Source organism: Python bivittatus, unplaced genomic scaffold (assembly GCF_059951505.1).
Source record: "Python bivittatus isolate LINGU-HERP-01145 unplaced genomic scaffold, Pbiv_v1 ctg000590_np1212, whole genome shotgun sequence".
In the NCBI taxonomy this organism is placed as follows: domain Eukaryota; kingdom Metazoa; phylum Chordata; class Lepidosauria; order Squamata; family Pythonidae; genus Python; species Python bivittatus.
In genome coordinates, this window is record NW_028277086.1 from 22098797 (window position 1) to 22123421 (window position 24625).

General features: G+C 34.8%; 1 protein-coding gene across 3 annotated transcripts in view; it reads right to left on the bottom strand.

The window, feature by feature from the left end:
• VPS13B (vacuolar protein sorting 13 homolog B) overlaps window positions 1–24625 on the bottom strand; it is a 403839-nt gene that overhangs the window by 351602 nt on the left and 27612 nt on the right. For all 3 annotated transcript variants that reach the window (XM_088149087.1, XM_088149086.1, XM_088149088.1), the window contains exons 7-16: window positions 19943–20117; window positions 13646–13890; window positions 11651–11746; window positions 10961–11083; window positions 9739–9876; window positions 7979–8066; window positions 3603–3794; window positions 2210–2379; window positions 1771–1965; window positions 1334–1458 (exon numbers count right to left, since the gene is read on the bottom strand). In XM_088149087.1, coding sequence (XP_088005213.1) covers window positions 1334–1458; window positions 1771–1965; window positions 2210–2379; window positions 3603–3794; window positions 7979–8066; window positions 9739–9876; window positions 10961–11083; window positions 11651–11746; window positions 13646–13890; window positions 19943–20117 — 1547 coding nt within the window. The remainder of the gene's footprint in view (window positions 1–1333; window positions 1459–1770; window positions 1966–2209; window positions 2380–3602; window positions 3795–7978; window positions 8067–9738; window positions 9877–10960; window positions 11084–11650; window positions 11747–13645; window positions 13891–19942; window positions 20118–24625) is intronic.

Here is a 24625-nt window from a genome sequence, read left to right on the forward strand (position 1 = left end):
CTGTTTCACACACACAAAAAATACTATTTTAATCAACAGCATAACTTTAAGAGTTAGACTATAAGACTAAAACGTTTCCTTTAAGCAAAACAATTAAATGATAGAAAGCAATACAAAAGTGTATTTTTAATGAAACAGATAACAAACAAATAAATAAATGATATATGTTTCTTAATGTGCAGCAGTTACACACAGCAGATCTCTGAAACCTTGCAGAGATACCTACTCTTCTATAGAATCTGTATGAATAAAGGCACATAAAGCAAAAAATATCCATCCTATGATATAAAAGATTTTACAGCAAAATCAAGAAAATTAGATTGGCAAAGAATTATACTGAACATCTGCAGTACTGCTTATGAAAAGATGACAATGTACTAACACCTGAATCAAAATGGCATTTCAGTGAATAAAGAACATATATTTATACGAATCAGTTAATATGTGGCTGTTATTAATCACAGAATCATAATACTGGAAAGAACATTTAGGCCATCCAAGTATAAACCTTTGTTACAAAAGAGAAGAGAGCCAGAAGTTTACTTAACAGAAATTTAATGAGCATGGGAATAAGGCTTCTAAATTATTAGCAAATAAATTAAAGAATAAAGTTTCACACATTAAAATCAGTTCAGTTTAAAATAATGCAAGGGAAAAAATTCTGAAATTAAAGAACTGAACAAACTGCACTTTATGCTATTTTTTTTTTCACAGCAAATAGATTAATAAACCAGAATAGATTTTAGACTTAATTCAGATCACTCCCTAATTAGAAGCTCATAGAACAAGTCTTTAAAATTTCCAAATAAATAACATGGGTAAACAAAGATATAAAATGCAGTTAAGTTCCAGGACTTGATGCATCACTGCACCTATAAAAACTTTTCAAAAAATATGATGCCTTGTTTACATGTTTAACTCTATATTACAGGATAATCACATCTCTAATTCATGGCATAAAGCAAAACAAAAATAGAATTCGTTGAATCTGATGATCGTTGATTCTGATCTGAACTTCACTTCCAAACCAAGATCAAAAGATTTTTACATCATGTCTAGCCAAAAGGATGTAACTTGCTAATTATATTATTCTGGATCAAGCCGGATTTATTAAAATGGACAAATGGTACATCCCATAAAAAGAATATTAAATTATAAAGTATAATTTCTAATTTCTAAACACCTTAGATATTTTTAAAGCATCTGACCAACTCCAATGGCTTTAGTGTTTAAATTAACTGAAAATATTAAATGAGAAAAAAACCTATTGATCCTATTTGACAGTTGACACTTATACATACACACCCACAAAAAAAAAAAAAGAAATACTCACCAGTATTTAGGTAGCTTAAGCATTTTGCCATAAATAGCTGTGCTGAATGGGGGAATTACTGAAGTTGGTGAACTATAAGATCCATTAATATCCAATGACGTCAATCCTGCCTGAAAACCAAATATCTTAAAAAAGAAATAACATAGTCAAAAACAAAATATAAATATTTGAGTTTTTTTCATTAGCAAGTTTATTCATTTCAATACCATGAAATTTCAGTTTTTAAATGCAGCATACTTTTTCCCATATTTTAGAAAGCCCAAGCAGGAAAATCATGTAAGGAACAAAATGTATAACACTAAGATAGCATGACTTACTGTATCTTGAAACCAATGACCCACAATATGATAAATAGTTATATGTTTCTGTTACATTATTAACAAGATACCAGTGGAATGGCATACATATTTATTGAGCAGAAAAAGAATAAAAGATACCTTAAGATAGCAGTGCATATAGCAATAGTGAAGTAAATTATCAGATGGCTGACTAAGGCTGCTGACATATTGCACAAGTTGATCAGCATACATTGGCACTGAGTGTTCCAGGACCATTTTATCTACCAATATTTGGATACAAGGCAGAGGCCGTAATAGCTGAAGATTTGTTGTAGTTAAGAAGGTGCTTGAACTCTTCAGGAAATAGGACAGAAAATACACAGACTAAGTTATATCTAAAACATGGATATATATTTAAATTTAAACCATATAATTCCAAATATAGTTTTTTAAAAAAATATATAGATTCTATCTCAAGGTCATCTATTAAAAATTTAGAATATATATAAATATATACAAACTGTTAGACTACATAAAATAATATCTATTCAAAAAGCATGCATGTTTTAATTACAAATAGTTCATAAAATTATAGTACCTTTTGACCCATGATGACAGGCAATAAGTGGGCAAGAAAATTGAATTCAGCCATAGGGATAGTAACAGTGCATTTTAAAATTGTAAAGGTTGTGATCCGAGTTGGAATATATTCCTCTAAGGCAGCATCTTCTTCTGTGCTTGGCATAACTTTGGCTCCTTCTATACAATCTATAATAACAAGAGATGATTTAATATAATGATTAAAATGAATGTCTATCATCAATATATTGTTTTGATCAATTTGTCTTAATTTAGATTATGTCCAGTCATGATTTTGGATTGCTTTCGACTCTTGCATCCTTCTAGAACAACAGACGGAAGCTATAGCCAGGAGGGCCTTTGCCCAGCTTTGGCTGGTGCTCCAGTTATCCAGGTTAACAACGGGCAACAATTACTCATGACCTAATAACCACACAATTAGACTACCATAACACACTCTATGTGGGGCTTTTAGAAATGACTTGGAAACTACAAGTGGTACAGAACACTGCAAGTAAACTGCTGATGGGGTTATCCAGTCAGTACAGAATAACACCAGCTTTGAAGTCATGGCACTGGTTACCAGTATGCTTCCTGGCCCAATTCAAAGTCCTGCTCCTTACCTTTAAAGTCATTAACGGCACAGCACCAGGATATATCAGGGAACACATTGCCAAAATAGAATCTGTCTATTGGGTAATGACATTTGGAAAGGGTATGCTGAGATCCCCCCCACTGCAAGGTTCATGGAAGCAGTTAAAGTGGTACTGTTTCATCAAATGATCATATTTATTTATTAGTTTAATTGCTTTTTTATTGTATTATATGCTGAACTAATGTATTATGCCCAAAGCCCATATAGATTGTGGCTACCTATAACTATTGTTTAATAAATAAATATTGCATGCCATGAACAGAAAAATAAGTCTGCTTTAAAGACTCATTATAGCTTATAGGTGCCCTCTTTATGATTTTAGCAGTTCTATAAGTATATGATTCCCTTGTTTTTTCTTCTTTTCTCCTTCCTTAATCTATCTTCCTATTCTTTGTAAAATGGCATGCATTCATGCAAGTAATAATTTTAAAAATATGCCTGACTAGATATGTTTCCTATCCAGGATCTTTAAAAATTAGTATTTTTAAAGTATACATTAAAGTAATATATAGCATATTACAATATATTAGAATACTTTTCATTTTCAGTTCTCAAAAGGCACAGCAAATGAATTCCTTAAGCAGATAGTGAAATGGCCTAACTGTAGGAATACAAAGATTATTACAGGCAACAATGAACGGTCTCAGCTGAAATCCTCACAGAACTTTCCTCTATCAAATCCATTTTTACCCTTAACATTTTTCCAATTAATACTCAGATATCTTAGTTTTTAAAATTAAAAATTCACAAAACATACCTAGTTTAGACTTGCTATATGGTTCATATTCATGTTCTAGAGCACAAACAATCATTTTTATAATTCTGTGCACTGCACTGCTATCAAGTCGAAGATTCAGAGGTCCTATAATAAGATTTTTTGTAGACATCTCCTGAACACCACTGAAGTCTTCAATCTTCACAGAAGTCACATCTGGCTGATTTCCAGACACTAAAATATAAGTTGTTTTGTTTCAGAGTGTTAATATGCAGCATGAAATTTTCTTATATTGCAAATATCATAAGTTAGCATTTGCACCCATGTATGGACACATGCTACATAACATACCAATGCACTTATTTTCTCTTTAGAGATCCAGTTATATAAAGGTAAGAGAGCTGCTGTTCTGTATCTTGAAGTTTGGAAATAGCCAATTTATATAATCAATGGTGGCACAATATGGTATTTAAACATTTTCCTGTATTATTTTCCAAATTGTTTTGTGCTTCCCTAGCTTGTTTCAAGCTTTATCAGAAAACAAGAGAAGAACAGCATTCAGAGCATATAAATCACATTTACAGGGCATTTAAGCCCCCTTCTCCCACTGTTGGCCCAAGGAAACTGGCCAGTCCAAAATTAAATTCAGCTAAAGAAATAGTATTTTAGACAGATTTAATTAAGTATCTTTATCTCAAAGAATAACCTTTACTGCATCTCTTATTCACAGGGAGGCCCAATTTCCTTTATCTTCCTCGGTAACAGTTATGAGGAACGGAGGCGGAGGGGACAAATGCAATACTAGGGGGATATCTGATTCTGGGAAGCAATTCATTTCCATCCTCCCCCTCCAAAAAAAAAAAACAGCCCCAAACCACACAGTCAAAATCCACAAGAAATACTGCATGCACACTGAAAGTGCATTTTTCCCTGTTCCAATTCAACTGCATTTGCTTTGTTCCAAATCCACTGGAGCTGTGGCTTCTTTTCTCTGAAAATGCCAGCAGTGCACCTAATTAAATCTGAAGTGTGAAAAACAGGTATGTTGTGAATAGATGGGAATATAAAAATTACAGCTTAATGTATTTGTAAATAAAGTTTCTAGAACTGGTTGTTTCAACCAGAGATCTTCAAATTCAGATAATGCACTAAATGAAAGTGAAATGGTAACAGAAGCAAAAGCTTCTAACTTTCTTGAAGCTATGCCAGAGAAGGTTCAGGGAGAGGAACTTTTATGTCCAAGCATGGCCTCTAACCAAAAGGCAATGAGGCAAGAAGCCACAATTAGCATTAAAACTCATCATTCTAACAGAAAATATTACTGCTGTATTCCACTTACAGCATAAGTGCAGACAAAGTCCAATTGAACTTTCAAAGAAATGAAATATCCAACATGAACTAAGTCATGATTCTTTTAATGCCTTTGCAATCTTCATTTTAGAGAAATTATTAGACTTCTATTCCTTCCCCACCCAGGGGATTTACTACCTGGATACAACGAAGGGAGTCTGTAGCTCAAATGACCCTGACAGTAATGCTGATGGGTGTATGAGCTTCTGGAAGTGTCATCCTGGTTGGCAAAGTAAAAAAGGAATGGGGGTGAGCCCTTCAAGTTAGTCCAGGTCAAGACCCAGGTAAGCAGGGATTCCAGGAATGCTACGTATTGTTATAAGGCAAAAGAACTGAATTTGAAAGCCTATCTGGTTTTCTGCCTATCCCATCATATACCAAACGAAATCAAGGTGGAGTTATTTTGAGTTTGTGGAGTCCTTGGTGCTCCCTGAGGTTGGTTGTTTGCTTGCAGATGTTTCATTACCTGACTAGGTAACATCATCCATGCTGGTGAGTGTGGAGTTTGCTCCCTGTTTATATACAATGCCTTGCCCTGCCAGTGTTGGTGGGGGTGTGGTTTTCTTCTTGGTAGTTCCTTGATTAGGGTATTGTTTTCTGCTTGTTTGTCTGGTGTTAATCCCTGCTTATCTGGGTGTTGGCTGCTGGAGAGGATGTGTTCTGGTCTTTTTGTTTCCTTCTTAGTTTTTTTTTTATTGTCTCTTTTGAATGGTGTGTAATGGTTTATCTTTGTGTGTTTCTCTCTATAATGGTTCATCTCTATGTGTCTATTGATGGCTGATTTATCTGAATGCCAAGCTTCCAGGAATTATCTAGCATTTTTTGGATTTAGCTTGGTCTAGGATGGTCACGGTTTCCCAGTTGAAACTATGGTTGAGTCTGTCCATGTGTTGTGAGTTTCTTTCTCAAGACTGAGTTATCTTTTCTGAAAGTCCCCCCTTAACAGCTGCCCATTCCTTCTCTGTTCCCAAGGTTAGGTCTACATTCCTTCACATGGGGATGCTGAGAGTGGTGAGGGCAGATGGGGCTTTGCAAGCTTAGTTACTAAGGAAAAGAGCTAAATATCTATAAGTAGATCAGAAGAATGTGACATGGCCAGACCAAAGCTGCAAAGACTAAAACCACAATATATAAAAGGGTGTGATAATGTTAAGAATTATTATTTATGTGCTATTTATGCATTACTATTATCATCATTTTAGTTTTTTATTGTATACCACAATGAATCAAATATTTAGATAACATTTGTAACTATTAATATTAAATTGTTGCTCTGTGGAGGATAGGCAGGTTTATTATTATTGTTGTTGTTGTTGTTGTTTTTGTTGTTGGTCACACAGTCAGCCAGTTGTTTAGACTGGATTTGGCATTTTTATCAAGTCTTTCCCAAGGACCTGGGATAGGCAGATGTTGTTGTCTGATGGTGTTAAATGTATCATGGCAGGATATAAGCTGTTCCAAGTAAAGCTGCCTTTTACAATTGACTGATGGTGATTTTGTCAATGCTGATGGTCTTCAAGTGGTGCTCCAGATGTTTTGGGACTGCACCCAAGGCACCTATAACTATTGGTACTATTTTCACTTTCTTTTGCCATAGGCGTTCTATTTCTATTTGCAGGTCTTTGTGTTTTGTGATTTTCTCCAGTTCTTTCTGTTCTATTCTGCTGTCTCCAGGTATTGCAATGTCCATTATCCAGACTTTTTTGTCTTTCTTATCAACACTTGTTAAGTCTGGGGTGTTGTGTGCTTGCTGCGCTGCAGGGCTTGAAGCAGCACTCCTCAGTGGCAGTGGCGAGCCCAGTGGAGGGGAAGAAGAATACAATGATTGCACCAAGGACAGGGAGAAAGGTCCGCTGGTGGCAGCAGCAGGGGGAATATAGTGCCTCTTCATGCTATGCAGGATGGCCAAAAGGGCAGAGATAGGGGGAGATAGGTGGGTGGGGGAAGTTGAAGGGAAGGCAGTCCCTTGCCTTGGAAGAACCGAGGTTTGGGGCTGGGAGGGACCAAGCTTGGAATGGCTTGGATCGAGGTGGGTCCTTGCCTAACAACCGTGCGGGATTCATTTAATAACAGCAGCAGGGACTGCCAGAACTGCCATCGCTAAGCGAGGCAGACACATGTTTCTATTAATGACCACTTTGCTTAGCAACAGAGTTGCTGGTCCCAATTAGGGTCATTGAATGAGGACTACCTCTACACACAGCCATCACACCCATTTCCAGAGAATGCACAATGTGCATGCATTCCCTCCTATAAGTGACTAGAACAGCCGGTTGCTGTACCCTATCATTCCAACCCATCCTTTTGTAGATAATATGGTCTCAATTAAACCACTAATAAAGCTTACCAAAGTTGCTTTAAAATATTTTTACGGGAAGAAGTGTCTCTTATTGCTCTTGAATTTATTTAGTTTAGAGAGTAAGGGGAATGAGGAATGGGCTCATTTATTCAATATAATCTTATGTAAATAGCCTGGGAGTAAATGCCATTGAACAAATTTGTTTCTGTTCTCCAGTAGGTTCAAAACTACAAGAAAAATAGTTTTCATTAAACTTTGAAAGCACTTCCTGATGCACAGAGCTTCCTGAAACAAATTGCCTCAGAGGTTGATGGATTCTCCTTCTCAGAAGCTTTTTACCAGTAGCTGAATTACCATTTTTTAAGAAAGTTATAATAATTGGTTTTCCACATATCCAGCAAGCTGAGCATTTGATGCTGCTGCTGTGTATTGTCTTCCTTCCCCTTTGCCTCTGGAAATTAATCTTGTAACTCAGCTTCCCTTGAAGTAGAGATCTGAACCCAGGTTTTCTCAGTCTAAATTAAAAATTTATAGGATATCACATTTTATAAATAACTAAATCAAGATGCACATTATTTTATTCAGAAATCTCTGAACAAAAAAGCAAGTGGTGGATGATAGACAAACAGGCATTCAAGAAATCAGGCTAGATTTAAATTAGGCCTTAAAAAGGTAAGCCTGAGGACAGTCGGTCAAGGACTGTCAGGTGCCTCTGAATAAGCCTTTGTTTCTGTTATTCAAAGAGAAAGCAAACAAAGAAATTAAGTACCTTTGCCACTGGTGCTCTCCATTGTGTACAGATAATCCATGTAGAAAGCCCCAAACCTCTGCATTCCAGCTATCTCTGTGTACATCTCCTACCAACAAAGCAAAGTACATACAACTAATGTTCTGTTAAGAAAGAATCTTGAGATTATAACCCAACGGTATCAGAGCTATATAGAAGTACTAAAGATATATGCTTGTTTGGGTTTGTGCATGAATACATGGTAAAGCTTATCAATACAAAGGACAGAGGTTAGCCAAAGAATTCATCCTTCAAATAGCTAATGCAACTTCTATACCAGGCTACACAAAAGGGCATCTATAAGCCTTTTGGATCTTTTGTTCAGTTTTACCAACAGAAGCTAGTTAATTAGTATCTTAAATTGAGTAAATTATCTCAATCTGACCTCTTACTTCCTAGCAGACCAGCTGACTGAAAATCTAACATTTGTAATTTACAAAACATTTTAGGAAATGTAGCCTGAATCAATTAGGTTTATTTGAACTCAGTAGGAATTGTTTGTTCATTGTCTATAAGAAGCAATGAACCTTAAATAACATTCTAATCATGTCATTAGACTTGAAGGTGATATTAGTTGAGGAGAACTTATATACTACTAATAAAGGAAAGTTTTAAGCTTTAACAAAGTAAGTTGTCAGATCAGACTGAGAATTGACAGGAAATTCACCATATAAACTGAGACTTCAGAAAGGAAGCAAGGAAGGAGCCTTCCAAGGATTGTACATACACTATTACTTTTTAAGATGTTTATAAATGGCATGAAGTGGGCATAAAAAATAAGTAGTTGATAAAAACAAAATGGATTGAGAAAAGCTCCAAAAAGTTCTCCCTATACTATATGAAGGAGCAAAAAATGGAAAATGCAATTCAACCTAAGTTTCTAATTTCACATTTTATTGGAAATTATTGAAACATGGGGGATGACTAACTAATGAAATTACATTTGTAATACTGTAGTTAAGTTCTGGAGATGCCTCCTCAAAAATGATATCAAGCTTCTTCCCGCCTTCCCCCTCCAGCTTTAGTTGTTTTGCTTTGCAGTATACTCTAATTGGTGAATCTAAAAAATTCTTTTGAAAAAACAAAGTAATTCCTGTAAGCCTAGAGTCAGATTCTATTGCTTTAAAGAATCTGAATGCAGACATTGTTAAAAAATTAGCCTACTGCTTCTGAATATTCTGATGGCAAATAACCTTCGTCCTTTAAGAACTGTAGTTAAGTACAAAAAGCTAACTGAACAAGTTTAATGGATATGCTAACTTTAATTTGTCACACTCACATCTTGATCTTCTTTTGGGCTGCTCAAGGGAACTTACTACATTTATCTTATTGTAATAAGTGCAAAATCTTTATTAAGGTAATGCTGCAAGAGAGTAACCTATCCACAACCAGTCAATAGTTTCATAACAAAAGGTGGTTTAAAATGAAGGCCTCCCTGGTTCCAACTGAAGATTCTATCCAATTAAAAATGGGCTAATTTATTTATTTACTCCATTAAAAGTAACAAGCTTGGTCACCTCATGTTAATTTTAGCAGTAAAGAAAAATACATATTAAAACAGCTCTCTGGATATAACTCTTATATACCTTTCCTAGCACAAAAACTAGGGCCACCAAGTGATAAAATAGTTTAAGAAAAATAGGTAATACAGATTTTATAAGTGATCTACTGAACATAAAAGTGGGTAAAATAAGACAGAAGATCTGACTATTCAGCAAATTCAAATTAGAGAGGAAAAAGACCTTGTGAGCAGCTGCATCCAAAATAAATTCTGCATGAACACCATTGTTTTCAGGACTTCTGTAATCAAACAGTGAATTGGTAAGATATGTCATCCCTTTTGTACTCAGATTTTCTCCACAGTGGAAAAAGTATGCTTCCTGGTATAAAAGGGGAAAAAATTAAAATCTGTAAGAATGTAAAGAATATAAAGAAATCACAGTGTAGAACTTAGAGAAACGTATTTTTCACAAACGCAAAATGCTTCCAATATATAATCATTAAGACAATCCCATAATGTCTAAAGCTCCATAAATTCAGAAGGTAGTAAAAAACAGAAATATCTTTGGGCAGGTTAGTGATGGCTGTTTTGCATATTTAAGTCTATTTCCTTGTTTATAATCTTCTACTACTACCCGGGTTTTCACACTTAACCTTTTACGAGATCAAAATTTAGCCTTTGAATATTGTAAATTTGGGTGGGGATTATGCGTTTTTCTGATTCAATTTACACAGTATCTTTATTTTCCTTTAAATCTCAGCAAAAATCTCAGAGTTTCCAGGTATACCACAAAGTACTACGCAGCAAGTCAGATTTGCATGCAATCCTCATTACCAGCAAATTAAACCAACTCTGCCCTAATTTTGATGAGTATACAGTTGCCTCATTGTATATGCTACTTCAGCAAAACATTTGTCCATCTGATCACCCTCAGCTAGAGCTTTTATCACAGGAAAGTCAAATTAAAGGAAAAAATACTAAGTCACAGCATTTAGTAAATATGTAATTTCAGTATTTTGATAAAAAACCATCAAGAACCAAGCCTTATGGTGTGGAGGGAGGGAGGGAGGGAGGGAGATATCCAGAGCTTGAATAAAATGAACACTGATACTGATAAATACAGCCATTTTCCCAACATGTTATCAATTCTTTAGATGCAACTGCCCTTCCCGTTTCTTTTTTTACTCTAGGACCTAAAAAAGGTACTTCAGGTGTGTTTATGATCTGACCATATATACAAATATTGGGATTTTTGTTCTCACTGATACTTCATCACTGAGGCCCTAATAAAAAAAGTTTTGAAATTACTTTCTCTTAGTTGAAAAACACTATTTAAATCCTTTTCTGACATTCAAAATAAGACGTGGCACTCTGGAACTAATTCAGGATCTTTCAAAAATTTCTAAAAATGTTTCCAGGCTATTAGCATGTCTGTGATCCAATAAAATATAAATTATACTCACTGAATCACTTCTATTCTTGTTCTCTTCAAAATCTTTAACTCCCATAATTCCTTTAAGGCAAAGGGCTTGGCAACCAACAAACCCTATCTGGCAATCAAAGAAAGGTTCTCCTCTCATAAGGACCTAGGGAAGAAAATTTAATGTGGTGAAGGATGGTCTATCAATATGTAAACACAATGAGAAATGGTTCATATTCAAATGAGAGTGGGATCCAGCACCCAGTTACAAGTACATAAATAAAATAAGAAAATAAAGACACCCTCTAGTTGAGCTCAATTCCTGGTGACAATTAGAAAAAATTATTAAGGTTTCTTGAAAATAGAATAGACGTGATTTGCCATCACCTTTTTCTGGAATGTTTTTGATTTCCCAGTCTAGTTTACAGTCCTTGATACTATAGTGAAATAAATAGCTTTGTGGATTACCTTATATGTAGGCTTATTGTAGTTAATTAAAAAGTAAATAAAATAAAAGAGTACTTGTAATGGACAAGACATGAAAATACTCACTTCGGGAATACAGCTGTAATCTAAAAATGGATCTCTTTCAGTTATTACAATTGTCCAATAAGGGGGGAATATAAAATCAATACTGTTACTGCCAGCTGAACATAATAATGCTGATGAAAAACTACTGATGCCAAGATTTCTACTATAAATGAACACTGTACAAAAGTAATGGAAAAATTACCTCGATTGTAGTTCCTTCTTGTTGCCAGCACATTATTTCTTTGGATTTTACTTTCTGTGGACTGTAATAACTACTTTCAGCTTGCATTTCAGTGAGCTATGTAACAATGAGGAACATTTACCATTAGTCAACATTAGAATTAAATACATATAAGATCTCATTATTCTGGAGAAAAAGATGACGACAGATTTTAGTATTGGTGAATACGATTGTGCAGGAAACAGGTGCACTAAAGCAGCTATGACACATTATCCACACAGAAAGTAACTTGGATTTAAATGCACCAATTTAACCTATGTACTGCTACAATTGAAAAAATACTGAAATATTTTTACTTTCTGAATTACAAAAACAATGGACAAAAAAGATCAAGTTACCTATACGCAGGTGTAACACAGTTTATGGACATAACCAAATATAATTAAGTACACTGTAATAACACAGGAAGTAATTTAAAAGATGGAAGTATTCAGTTGACCTTTATGAACTTTAAATCATAAGGAAATACTTCAGCTATATATACACGCACACACATACACACATACAAGCACATACACCACGCACACACACATATACTCTGGTCAGCATGAATACAAGAGCCAAAAAAGTTAGCATTATTCACTAAAATGGGTAGAATAATGAATCTTTTGCTTGTCCCCAGCACTCTTCACTATCCATCTTTAACTGCCAAAATAATTTCTTTTAATTTTCTTATACAATTTCTAGAAGTTCTCATTACTTTGTCATTTCCAACAGGGTGTACACATGGTTGACATTTTGAAGCACAATTGTATAAGGCAAACGTTCAAGTAAAACAGGAAAAAATCAATCTTCAGCTGTATGCAATTATTGTAGAGGAAAAGCAATTAATTGATTAAAAGAACTCAAACATTGCAAGAACAATTTCTGACATTATTAGGAAAATGCTACATTTAATTTGGTATGATTTTTTAGCTGGAGTAGTATCAGCTACTCAGAATGCTAATGCAGAAACTTGACCTTATTTTTGACCAAAATATGATCCACAAATTAATTCCATACATTTTTAGCATTCAAGCAGAACAATGGATTCTAATGTTTGCCTTCTAAGTGCCACAATAATACTCTTATACATTCCAATTTATAAAGTAAAAATGTAATATTAACAATTTTGGGATATGATAAAATTATTTTAATGCAAGGAAATGTACAAGAATAGCTAAAATGGTCAGTCTTAAGGAGTTGTAGTTACTTGGTTAGATGAACTGCTTAACTAAGCAATTTACTACAGTCTCAAACAGACCTAACATTTGAACCAAAGTACAAGTTGTGGGATTCCATGGAATATTCTTATTAAAACAGCATTTCAAAATGCAACAGTGTCCACCCTCATAAAATTTGATAAGGTCCACTGCCGAACCTATAGCAAAGACCAAGAAACAAGATCAAACAGCTGCAAAATAACAATAAATGAAGAAAGGAAGAGTGTGAACACCTCAGGACAGTGGGGGGAAAGAGCTGTAATTATAGTTTTATTTAGTTATTGTTTCCTAAAAGCTTATGGCATTACATATGATTCTCTTTCTCTTTGTTTTATCTTCACAATAATCCTCTGACAGAGATTAGGCTGAGGATAGCCCAAAATTATCCATTAAACTTCACTACTAAATGAAGATCTGAACCTGGGCTTTCTTGGCCCAAAGTTGTTACTACTATATTCAATCTATAATGCCTAGGTTATCAATTATTTTTTCTGTTACAAAATAAATCCTAAGGATACTAAGGATTTGATACTATTCACTTACACAGGAGTACATCTCGCTAAATTCCATGGAGTTTACATTGGAATAGATCCATACAGGACAACACTGCTATAGTATTCATCTAAAAGTGAGCTTATACAGATTTCCTCCCAGTATTAGAATTTGTGCCATATTGTTGATGCCTACTGTTCCTGGTCCATCACTCAGTTAAATACAACTGAAAATATACTTGTATTACAAATAAAATACTTGCTTTGAATGTGATTGTTGCCTTTGTGCAATAAAATCCTATGGAAACAATGGGATCCTTAACGATTGGAATTTTCTGTTGATTCACTGTTCCATCATCCACTCCAACATAATCTCTATCTTCATTATCGGTGCTCACAATAGCAGGCACAAATGACCAGGCCCACGACACCCACCCTTGCTGTTGATCATCATCTTGTTGAACATAACATTCTGGAGAAATATCTTTGCCTATTTCATCTTCTGTACCTTAAAACATAAAGAAATAGTTTATTCAGCTAACAATGCAATTTTAGCCACAAAAGATCCAAAGCCAATTTGTATTTACCTCTGTAAAGAACATATTCTGCCTGAATATGTCAAATGTCTTTTCATAATTAACATGCAAAGGTCTAATTTTCTTCATTGGGCTGAACTTACTCATAAAATACCTATTTCCAAAATGTATTGTACAATTAAGGACTGTAGTTTATATATTTTTAAAAATGGTTTTTATTGTTGATACGTAACACTTCTGTCTTAGATATAAGTTTAAAAACTCTCTATAAAGCCATATTTTTAAGGAAAAATATGCCTGTTTAAGTTAAAGATAAGTATTTGAATTGGCAGAAAGATTAGGACATAGAGCCAATCTACTTGTTTAAACTAGGAATAGTGAACTTCAGATAGTAATTCTAATCTTGCCATCATAAGCTGTCAGTTTGGGCCCTGACTAGTTTGAAAAAGAAATGCCCCCTCCAACACTCCCACTTTTTCTCAACCTTACTTCCTAATTTAAGGGAAAGATGAAACACTTTTATTGCTGAACAGGCAAAAACATTATCCTGAAGTAGAAGCTATTTTAAAGCTTAATTGCAGTGAAAACGATTTTTAAGGAGGCTCCTGCTGGGAGTCTTCCTTCGCTAGGAAGTTGCGGTTCCCAGCTTTGCAACTTCCTAAAAAAATCACCCCACTCTTTTTCTGTACTTTCACTTGATATAAATTGGGACTTTTTAAAAGTCCCATTACCAAACAGGGGGTGCTTTGTGGTCACATTCACTATGTCCCCCAATGTCCTTGAATAGAGTTAAATCAATACACTGATTAAATTACAGTACCTACAACATTATAAGCATTCTGAACATGTGTCAGTATATCGCATTTATCTCCTACTTGATGTGAAGATGGGTGGCTTGCAAAGTGGTCTCTAGTTCAGATATCTTACATAAGGCAGACTGCATGGAGTAAAACAAGACTTTGGTTGTGCTTGGGGCTTAGTGGCCCAACTTGGCCAGAACCATTCTTACCATAAGCAAGGAATGCTGTGTACAGCTAAGGTATGCCTAAGGTTCATAACCTAGTCTATACCTTCTTTATATTGCTACAAAATAGTATAGGAAAGTCTTAATTGTCTAAAGCCATGAAGACAGCAGATAACAGTATCTATGGGCCCACATGGTAACTTCTATGAGATGTAAAAAAGCAGGATTTGAATTATAAATTACAAAAGGAATAAATGGTTATCTAGGTTGTTGTGGGTATGTATGGGTATGAGTGAATGGATTAAAAAAAGTGATGAAATTATTTGAGATGAAACTGAAGTGAGGAGATATTGGAAGGCATATTTTAAAGATTTGTATGGGAATGATAATATCATCTCTGCAATGCCCTCTCCACCACCCGCAAGAAGGCCACAAGGCTCCTACCCTGCTTGCATCTAGAAAGCAAGTATTGTTTCAGGAGGTCTTAGATTCTGGTTTATTATGGTTTGTCATAATTACATAATTATTTTGTTTTTCTTGGCTGTGTATAATAATTGTTTTGGTTTTAACTTTATTTGTAAGCAGCCCAGACTAATTGTAGATAGGGGTGAATCATAAATATTGTAAATAAAATTAAATACAATAAAGACTGGAATTGAAACAAATGCTATAAATGTTAGCATTCAACTGATAAAAAATGATGAAAAGGAATTCATAAATGTTGCCAGAATGTTCAGAAACAGTAGGCTGCAGGTGGGGATAGTGTGATTGGAGAAATGTTATAAATGTGAAATTAGTTTGTTTATGAAATGGTCATGAGACTTAACATGTCCATGAAGACTGTCTCTGGGCTAGACAGAAGAATACCATTAATGTTTCCCTATACAAAGGAAGAGTAGAAAGAGTAAGTGCAAAATTTGCTTGGGATTAGTTTGTTAAATATACCTAGGAAGATATTTGATAGAATTGGTGACAAGGAGCAAAATATGGAAAGTGCACTTCAAATTCTTGCTGCACAGGGCGGTGTGCAAACTAGATTTTTCCTCTTCAGCAAGTCACTGAGAAATGTATGAAAGTGAGAAAGTTACTGTATGTTGATTTAGAGAAATCCTATCATAAAGTGAATGCTTTGAATTATGGAATCTTTTGTGTGAATACGAAGCTGGTTGCTAAATGTGATAACCTGATGGGACTTTGAAGTTGTTAGCCATGTTTTTATGGATTGTTGTGAGTCAGCTAGAGTCATTATATGAGACAAGCAGTCATACAAGTCCTGTGAGTAATTAAATAAATAAATAGCAGTATATTTGTTTGAAAATAAATGAAACACTTTATGAATGGTTCAAAATTATACAGAATAAGACAAGAGTGCACGCCTTGGTTGTTTAATGTACTTACCGACACAACTCTGTTGTAAGGAATGAATTCTTTTCCAAAAGATGCCAAAATGTCTGTGTACTTCTACTGACTCACTCTGTCTACCTATCTACCTATCATGTTTGTATGCTGCCATATTCTCAACAGACTCCCAGCAGTTTACAACACAGGAAATAACAATACAGAATCATAAAACATTAAAACATCCAATGGAGAAAAATATATCAGCTAAAATTATACTACATTAACCAGCAACAAATCATCACTCTAATTAATCTCCAAATGCTCTCTAGAAAAGTTTTGTCTTCATTTGTTTTCTGAGAGTAACTAAGGAGGGGACTAACTTAACCTTAGTGGGATACTATTCTACAACGTGTACTTACACACACACACCTCAGGAAAGTGGGAAACCACAAGCAATTTCTCAAGGTGATCATCAGACAGGCCGGTTCTAGCCGGAGAAGGCAATTGTATAACTACCTAGCACCAAGCTATATAGGCTTTGCAGGTTAAAAGCAGCACTTTGAATTGCACCCAAAAATTTATAGAAGGCCAATGCAGGGCCTGCAACACAAGTGTAATGTGCTCAGGATGATGAATGCCTGACAATACACAGGCCACAGCATGCTGCACCAACTGCAGCTTGTGGGTGTCTTCAAAGACAGCCTTATATGGAAGTGAAAGTTTGATACAAGAGAAACATAAAAGTTGAATGCGGTGGGCATGGGTACTGAAGAAGTATATGTGGAAAAGAAGAGTAAGGTCAAGAACAAATATATGCTGAATGAATGCAAACTGAATATAAAAATGAGTGACCAGTTAAAAAAAAGTAGATTTGCAGTGAAGGAAGGGTAAATGGATTTTATCTTTGATCAAGTCCATTTTATAACCCCATGTTTAATTGTGGGGTTCTATATATTAATAGAATCGGGCAAAAAAGTCACTGCAATCCTTCACAGTCAGTCCTCTATGCTCTGTTTTTCCAAGCATGAGAAGTTTATGATGAAGCAAAATAAGAAGACAAGAGCTCAATGAGAAACAGTTGCCATTGTGAGTGTGTGTTATTGTCATGAATTTCCTTATTAAAGGGATGGGGCACCTATGTTTAGTTTTTCATTTAAATAACAGAAGAAAAGAAACAGCTGATAGCTTTGTAGGTGGTATGTTCTGAGGCTGTCATTTAAATCCAATAAAAATAATGGAAACAAGTCCACATGGACCCAACACAGAGTTTATCATTCTCTTCCTCCAAATCAGTACAATAAAGGCAAAACAGCTCTGCTTTCTAATCTAATGAAATCTACACAACAGCTAAAGCGGTTGAATTTGGCTACTCAGTAGTTCCACTTTCCCTGTAAATGGGCTCAGATGTTTGCATAAAAGCAAGCATTACTTTTAAGGGGCATCAATGGCATAACTTTGGCAGCTATCCTCAATTCACAATGCAGCGCACTCTGAAATGCTGTTTAGTGATTACCTATCTATAGTTTTATTTTTTTAAGATCAAGGTTTTAAATATTTAAGACCACTAAACCCAGACATGTGGTACCCTTGCTGCATAGGTACTTCAATAGAATTTATCAGGTGTACTTACCCATTTCATTATATTGTCTCTTTTCAACCTGCATCCATTTTAATGTTACTGTATTTGATGTTATCTAATCTAAAAAATGGATCTTTCTCTACTCTCAAATTATCCAACCTCTAAGAATCAGTTTTTGATTCTAAGAAGAATATACCTTATGAAAAGAAAAAAGCAGCGAAGGATTGGAATTGTGCAAAGAATATATGTAGACATCGTCATCTGAATTAAATTGTAAATGTAAATTTTTCTACCTCTGTCACAACTGCATGAAACTTAATCTCTGACAAGTGCATCTTCTGGAAGAATTAGCCCACCTTTCTCCAACTTGATGCTATTTAGATGTGGTTCGGCCATGCTCTAGGGGAATACAAGAATCAGTCCTACGTACAGTGGGGCAAAAAAGTATTTAGTCAGCCACCAATTGTGCAAGTTCTCCCACTTAAAAAGATGAGAGAGAGTTGCAAATAAATTCTTTAAAAATCAGACTGTGATTTTCTGGATTTTTTTCCCCATTTTATCTCTCATAGTTGAGGTATACCTATGATGAAAATTACAGGCCTCTCTCATCTTTTTAAGTGGGAGAACTTGCACAATTGGTGGCTGACTAAATACTTTTTTGCCCCACTGTATCTGGACAGTGCCAAGCAGGCACAGGGCAATTTATAGATGATAGAGACAAAAAATCCACTAATCCTCTGATATCCTAGGTGTATATCTTAAAATATACTAATGTGGCATAGTCATAAACATGTTGAATTAGGACTGCATTGTGTATTGCTGAGACTCTTTTAATCATGAAGGCATAAAAATCATTTAAATAAATAAAGAAGCTTCACTAGCTATCAATTGTTTTTCAAGCCTAATTCAAGATGTTCATGATGGCACATAAAGCCTTAGGCACAACTTACTTTCAGGGCTTTCTATTCCCAAATAGTCCATTTAGTACTCTTAGGTGCAGTTCTTGTAGGCACCATCATCAATATATTTGACACACTGATCTCTCTGTTGTGGCACCCATATTATAGAATAAATTGCCACTGGAGTTGAAGCAAACCATTTATTTACTACAGTTTAGAACATTTATTTTCACAGGCCTTCTAATGTCAATATTTCTATTTTTATTTTCATTATCTATTTTAATTTTATTTATATTATTTTTAACTGCATGCTAATGTTTTTGCTATGCCTATAATAGCTCTGGATAGCTTGCAAGGCATAGCAAAAACTTCTCTAAATAAATTAATTAAATTCAGATATTTAAAAAGAGGATATTATGATTAATCTACAATAACACAAAAACAAGTGCATTATTATAGTAAATGCTAAATAAATGATAAATCAGATTTCTTTATTACTGAAGAAAGCTGATTTTAATCATAAGAAAGTCGAGAGAGAGAGAGAGAGACAGACAGACATCAACAAAAATAACCTATCCCATATATATATATTTCTTGCACATTTCTATCTCCTTTTCATTACGAGATGGCTAGTTACCGCAAGTTGTTAATGTTAGTATGCCTTCATATTGCCTTTTGGATAATTATATATTATTGAGAAATAAAAACAGTGAAAAGTTAAATAAACTAAAGTGCACTCAGATTAAGAAGGAAATTCTATAAATGCTAGCAGACATTCAGTAAAACTACCAAGTATAGTAGCAAATATAATTCAAGGTGATTGCTTCTCAACTAATTATTACTGAATTTATATAATAGCAAAATCACTAACGTGACTTCTTGAACCAGCCTAAGAAAAGAACTGTGCAAGACTCAATAAGGTAGCAATTTTAAACATACATTAATGGCCTTAGTAGCATTTCTTGAACAAGCTGCCCATCTCATAGAAAATATATTTCCACTACTTGTTTTTAAAAGATAAAATTGTTTTTAATAAAACTGTGTCTGTGCAAGACATTATGAAAATAAATTTTCTACAAACCAAATCAAATTATTACTTACTATTTAAACCCCCAATAAATAAAAATGTACAAAACATGCAGTTATAGGACATTCCAGCCTAAAAACAGGCTCTTTGGAATGCTCTAGAAAAGATCAGTCTGTTTCAAAGTCAGATTTTTTTCAGAATGCTGCGTTATTACCTGAGATATTACCCAAGATATCCTTGGTGTGACAAACAAGGTCCTCACTTTCTCCATCTTTAAAGTTACCAATTTCTCCATAGTATAGTGAAATTCCAAGCTGCATTATACGGATAAACATAGGAAGCTGTTGATCAGTAATGGAAAGTTTCAGACTTTCAACTAAAGTATGAACCTGCAAGTACAGAGGAGAGCACATATAAAAATAATCAGATTCCAATGCTCACCACTAAGAAGCACCTGAAGACAGACAGACATAGGTACCATAGGACAGCGCAATTAGATATTCAGTAGGGTTGTCTCGGGCACATCTCCATCTTCTTGTACAAAACAACTTCGGAACCAAACAAATGTAAAGTTTTATTTTCATTACAACATATAAAACAGATAAACTTCTGAAAAGAAAAACACTTTATCTTCAAAGGTTCTAATAGAGAATGTTAAACATGTGTTTAGCTCTCTGGTAATATCCTAAACTTTAAGTGGGCCACAGCTTTTGAATATGATACTTTATATAATTCAACTTGTTGGGCACCCCTACACAGCAACTGGCCATTAAATAGTCACATCTTTCCATTGTCCCACTGGAAAGAAGTCTATCAAATATTCATAGTTTAGTAAAATAAATATTTTTGAACATCTATATTTCCATGGAAAAGTATGTTATGATAATATGATATAAAGGACAACATATTGATTTAAACCACAAGAGAAAAATGAAAATTCTTTTAATGAAAATCCAAACCACAAATAAAACTCTCTTCTGTGACTATAACTATACTCCTTTTAAGTAGATTATTTTAATGTAGGTAAATTATACATTTGGCAAACTCCTTCTTCAGCTCCAACAAAACAATCCAAACAGAAAAACAGTTCAGAGATACATGAAGTGCTCATTATCCAAGAATTGCAGTGGATTTCTATCATTGAATACTGAACTAAATATATTATTTATCTCACTCCATGGGACTGTTCAAAACTAGCTAGTGAGGAATTGCTATATACATTACTGCCATTATGACCAGCTAGGCTAGGGACTTTCCTACGTCCGCACAGAGACTATTACAATCAACTGCCCTTTGACAAACCACAAGAGAAATGCCATCTTCTCTGGAGAAGATACAGGTAGTCCTCGACTTACGACCACAACTGGGACCAGAATTTTGGTCACTAAGTGATGCAGTCATAAAGCAAGACATCATGTGATCACATTGCTTAGCAAACACGATACTGGCAATCCCCATTGCCTTCATTAAGCTAATTTTACCAGTCATTAGCCAAGTACCCACCCCAATCCAAGCCATTCTGGGCTTGGTCCCTCCCAGCCCCAAGTAAGGTAAGGGACTACCTCCAACTCCCCCCATCTCTGCCCTTTTGGCCCCCCTGAAAGGGCATTCCTTTGCAAAGAACTTTGGCATGCCCTTTGAGCTGCTTTATGTTTTTTTCCTTATTTGCCACACGAAGCCAGCCCCATATGGCTCAGCAACCAGGCCGGGCATGCCTCATCAGCAGCAATAGCAAGACAGCGGCAGTCAGCTGGGGTGGCAAAGCGCAAGGTGCAGGGGACGCAAAGGGCACAAATGGGGGGGAGATAGGTGGGGGGAGTTGCAGCGCCTCTGAGGTTGTAAATGCGGGCAGGCTGCCAAACGCCTGAATTTTAAACATGTGACTGCGGGGGTGCTGCAATGGCCATAACGTCAGGCACAGGTCATAAGTCACTTCATTCAGCGCCATCATAACTTCAAACAGTCACTGAACAAATGGTCGTAAGTCGAGGACTACTTGTATCATCACCTGAGAAGACTGTATTTAGCGCAACAAACCATTCCTGGAATCACGGAATCCTAAGAACTGATGCTTGGCTCTTCCATGTCCATCTCTTTTTAGATTGTGAGTCTCAAGGGAAGATGGTCTTGTTTTATTAACAAATGTATTATTTATTATGTGAACCACATGATAATTTTTAGGGGAATATAAATGCATTCAATAAAATAAACTATAGACTGTTTATTTTATTTAACTAAACTCATGTATTTTAATAATCACCATTCCGATTCAAGCTCCACTAAAGCTGCTTAGCTTTCATTCTGAGTTTTTAGAAGACATTCTGAAGTAATATAAGCCCTGTTCTGGCATTATGAAAATCAGTACATGATGTCAAGGATGAGCCCTGCTATTTCACAGTTCTGCTAGTAATTTTAATCTGCAGAACAGCCACGTGTTCAGTAAGGATGTCTGTACAAGAGGCACTTTCCTGTCTGCAGACATAGCTATACACAGAAAGTCTTCCTTGATGCAGACATCCTTGCTGAATACAAGGATTTCTTAATAGATCAGAGATCATCTGCATTTGAAGGAGTAGGGCTTATTTCTGCTATTTACATAGGAAGTTTTAATCCTTTTTAATCTTCTACCTGAAGTTCTTAAATACCAGTTTAAGGCCAACAGAAAAAATCAGTAACTAAAATTTAAATATACATCTGGGCATTAAAACAAAAATAATTTTAATAAATCTCAAAACCATGGTAAGTAAATGTTAGATATTTGGCTTATAAAAACAAGTGGGAGTCAACTTATAATAGTTTATACCCTTGTAATTAGAGCCATGCTTTCCATTAACAAGAATTACTTTTAAACAAATATTCTTAGGATTGCACTGAAAGCTAAATAATGATATTTCTCTAAAGCAAATTCTAGGAGTACAGGGGTAAAAAACAAAGGATAGTATCATTTTACAATTAATCTACATGTTACAGCTGTGCAAAACATTTAAAACAGTTCATGACACGGCTTAGCATCTTCCTTTGAAATCTTCAAGTAACTGCTGCTTTTGCAAGACGCACACAGCTGATTTGAGAGCTGCCCCAGCTTTCTCCATGCACATGTACATGCACAAATATTTCATTTCATTGACAGCTTCAGCAGAAGTGTAATTAATATTCATATGCATGTGCAGAAAACTGGGGATATGTGTGGTTATATGAGGCTTTTAAGTAGTTACATGAAACTCACAAAAGACACAGCTGCTTTAAAATTTTTGAAAGAGGTGCTCTGTTTCTGCTAGTGCACACTGAAAACTATAAAACAGTTCTTTTCAATGTTTTATATAATCCTACAGATGACTTATGTTGCATAGGAATGCGTCCATCCATGACAATCTTACACCCAAAGTCTATATACATTTAGTGTGAGCAATTACAACTGAAAAACATGCACAGAATTACATTTCCTTCCTGGAGGCAACAAACTTCACTTAGTGTACAATGTATGTTTGCATGTTCAGTCATCCCTCTACATATGCATGCACATACATGTATACATATACATGTGCATAAGGACATACACTTGCATACATGTGTACAAAGATATATGCACACACAGGGGTTTCTTATATGTATATATATACATACACAAGTATGTATAATCACACCCATATAAGCATGCATGCACACACAAACACAAATCTAATGCAATTAAAATTTAATTATTAACCAAATATATGTGTGTGTGTATGTTTTTAAACAAACACAAATAAGCAGGCAAGGTATTTATAATCTTTAATTAGATTAATATTAATCAGTATTCTTTAACAGACATTTTATGATCATTGAAACTGAATTAAAACTATCTTTATATGAGAAGAAAAGAAAGCATACAGGTAATTAGTATGAACCACAGAAAAGACTGTGTCCATGTTTTGTGGTCAGATATTTATGATCCTGCCATAAATATTTATCTGTATTAAAATTTGGAATAAAATCTGAACAGCAAGTCCGTGACTGAATTTTACTCCTCAGTCAATGCGGCAATCTGTAAATTTCAAAGGAGCAGCACAAAATTTAATATTCTATTTAAATATGACAGCTAAATAACACCACAGAATAACATGTCTCAAATATGTCTGAGCTTATAAAAGCCATGATTCTGTAACAAGCATTTGTTTTAGAAATTATGAACACAATTATTTTTAAAGAACTTTAGCAGTCATTTAGTTCTACTTCAGCATTACTGAAAATGTCAAAACACTTAATTTACAATAAATAAATTGTGCACCAGCTCAAAAATTATTTAAAAAGTCCATGATCTATCCAATACCTTTAATACCCTGTTCTAAAGCATTTTCTACCCACTTCACCATTTGGATAATAAAGCACACATTCCAAACTATGAAGACCTACTCTGAGAGAATAAAACTCAGAATTCCATTGAAAATGCCCATTACTTAAAAAAAATAATTTGTTGACTCTGATCCAACACTTCTGAATATTAATCTTCAGTTCTACAGACAAGCCTGTTTGAAGTTTGTTATAGTTAATAAATTGAAGCTACACGGAACAGCTTTAAATGTCCTTTATGTTGAATTGGTAGCCTACATTAGAAGAATGAAACCACATGCTACTGGATAAATTATGCACAAAACAACTGCTTATTACAGCATGTGGCATCAATAATACTAGTAAAATTAGCTGCACATAGGGATAGATAAATTACAATACACAAGCCCACATCTGGAAACAAGTTCAACATAGATAAAGTTACTGAGCTTCCTCAGTTTTATGTCAGAAATAGGTTAAATTTCCAAAAATACATGCTGTTATTGACTCTTGGATAGAGCTGATGATGCTGGTCCCAAGATACATATTAAGATACATCATCTTGACATAAGATGAAAATAAACTACTT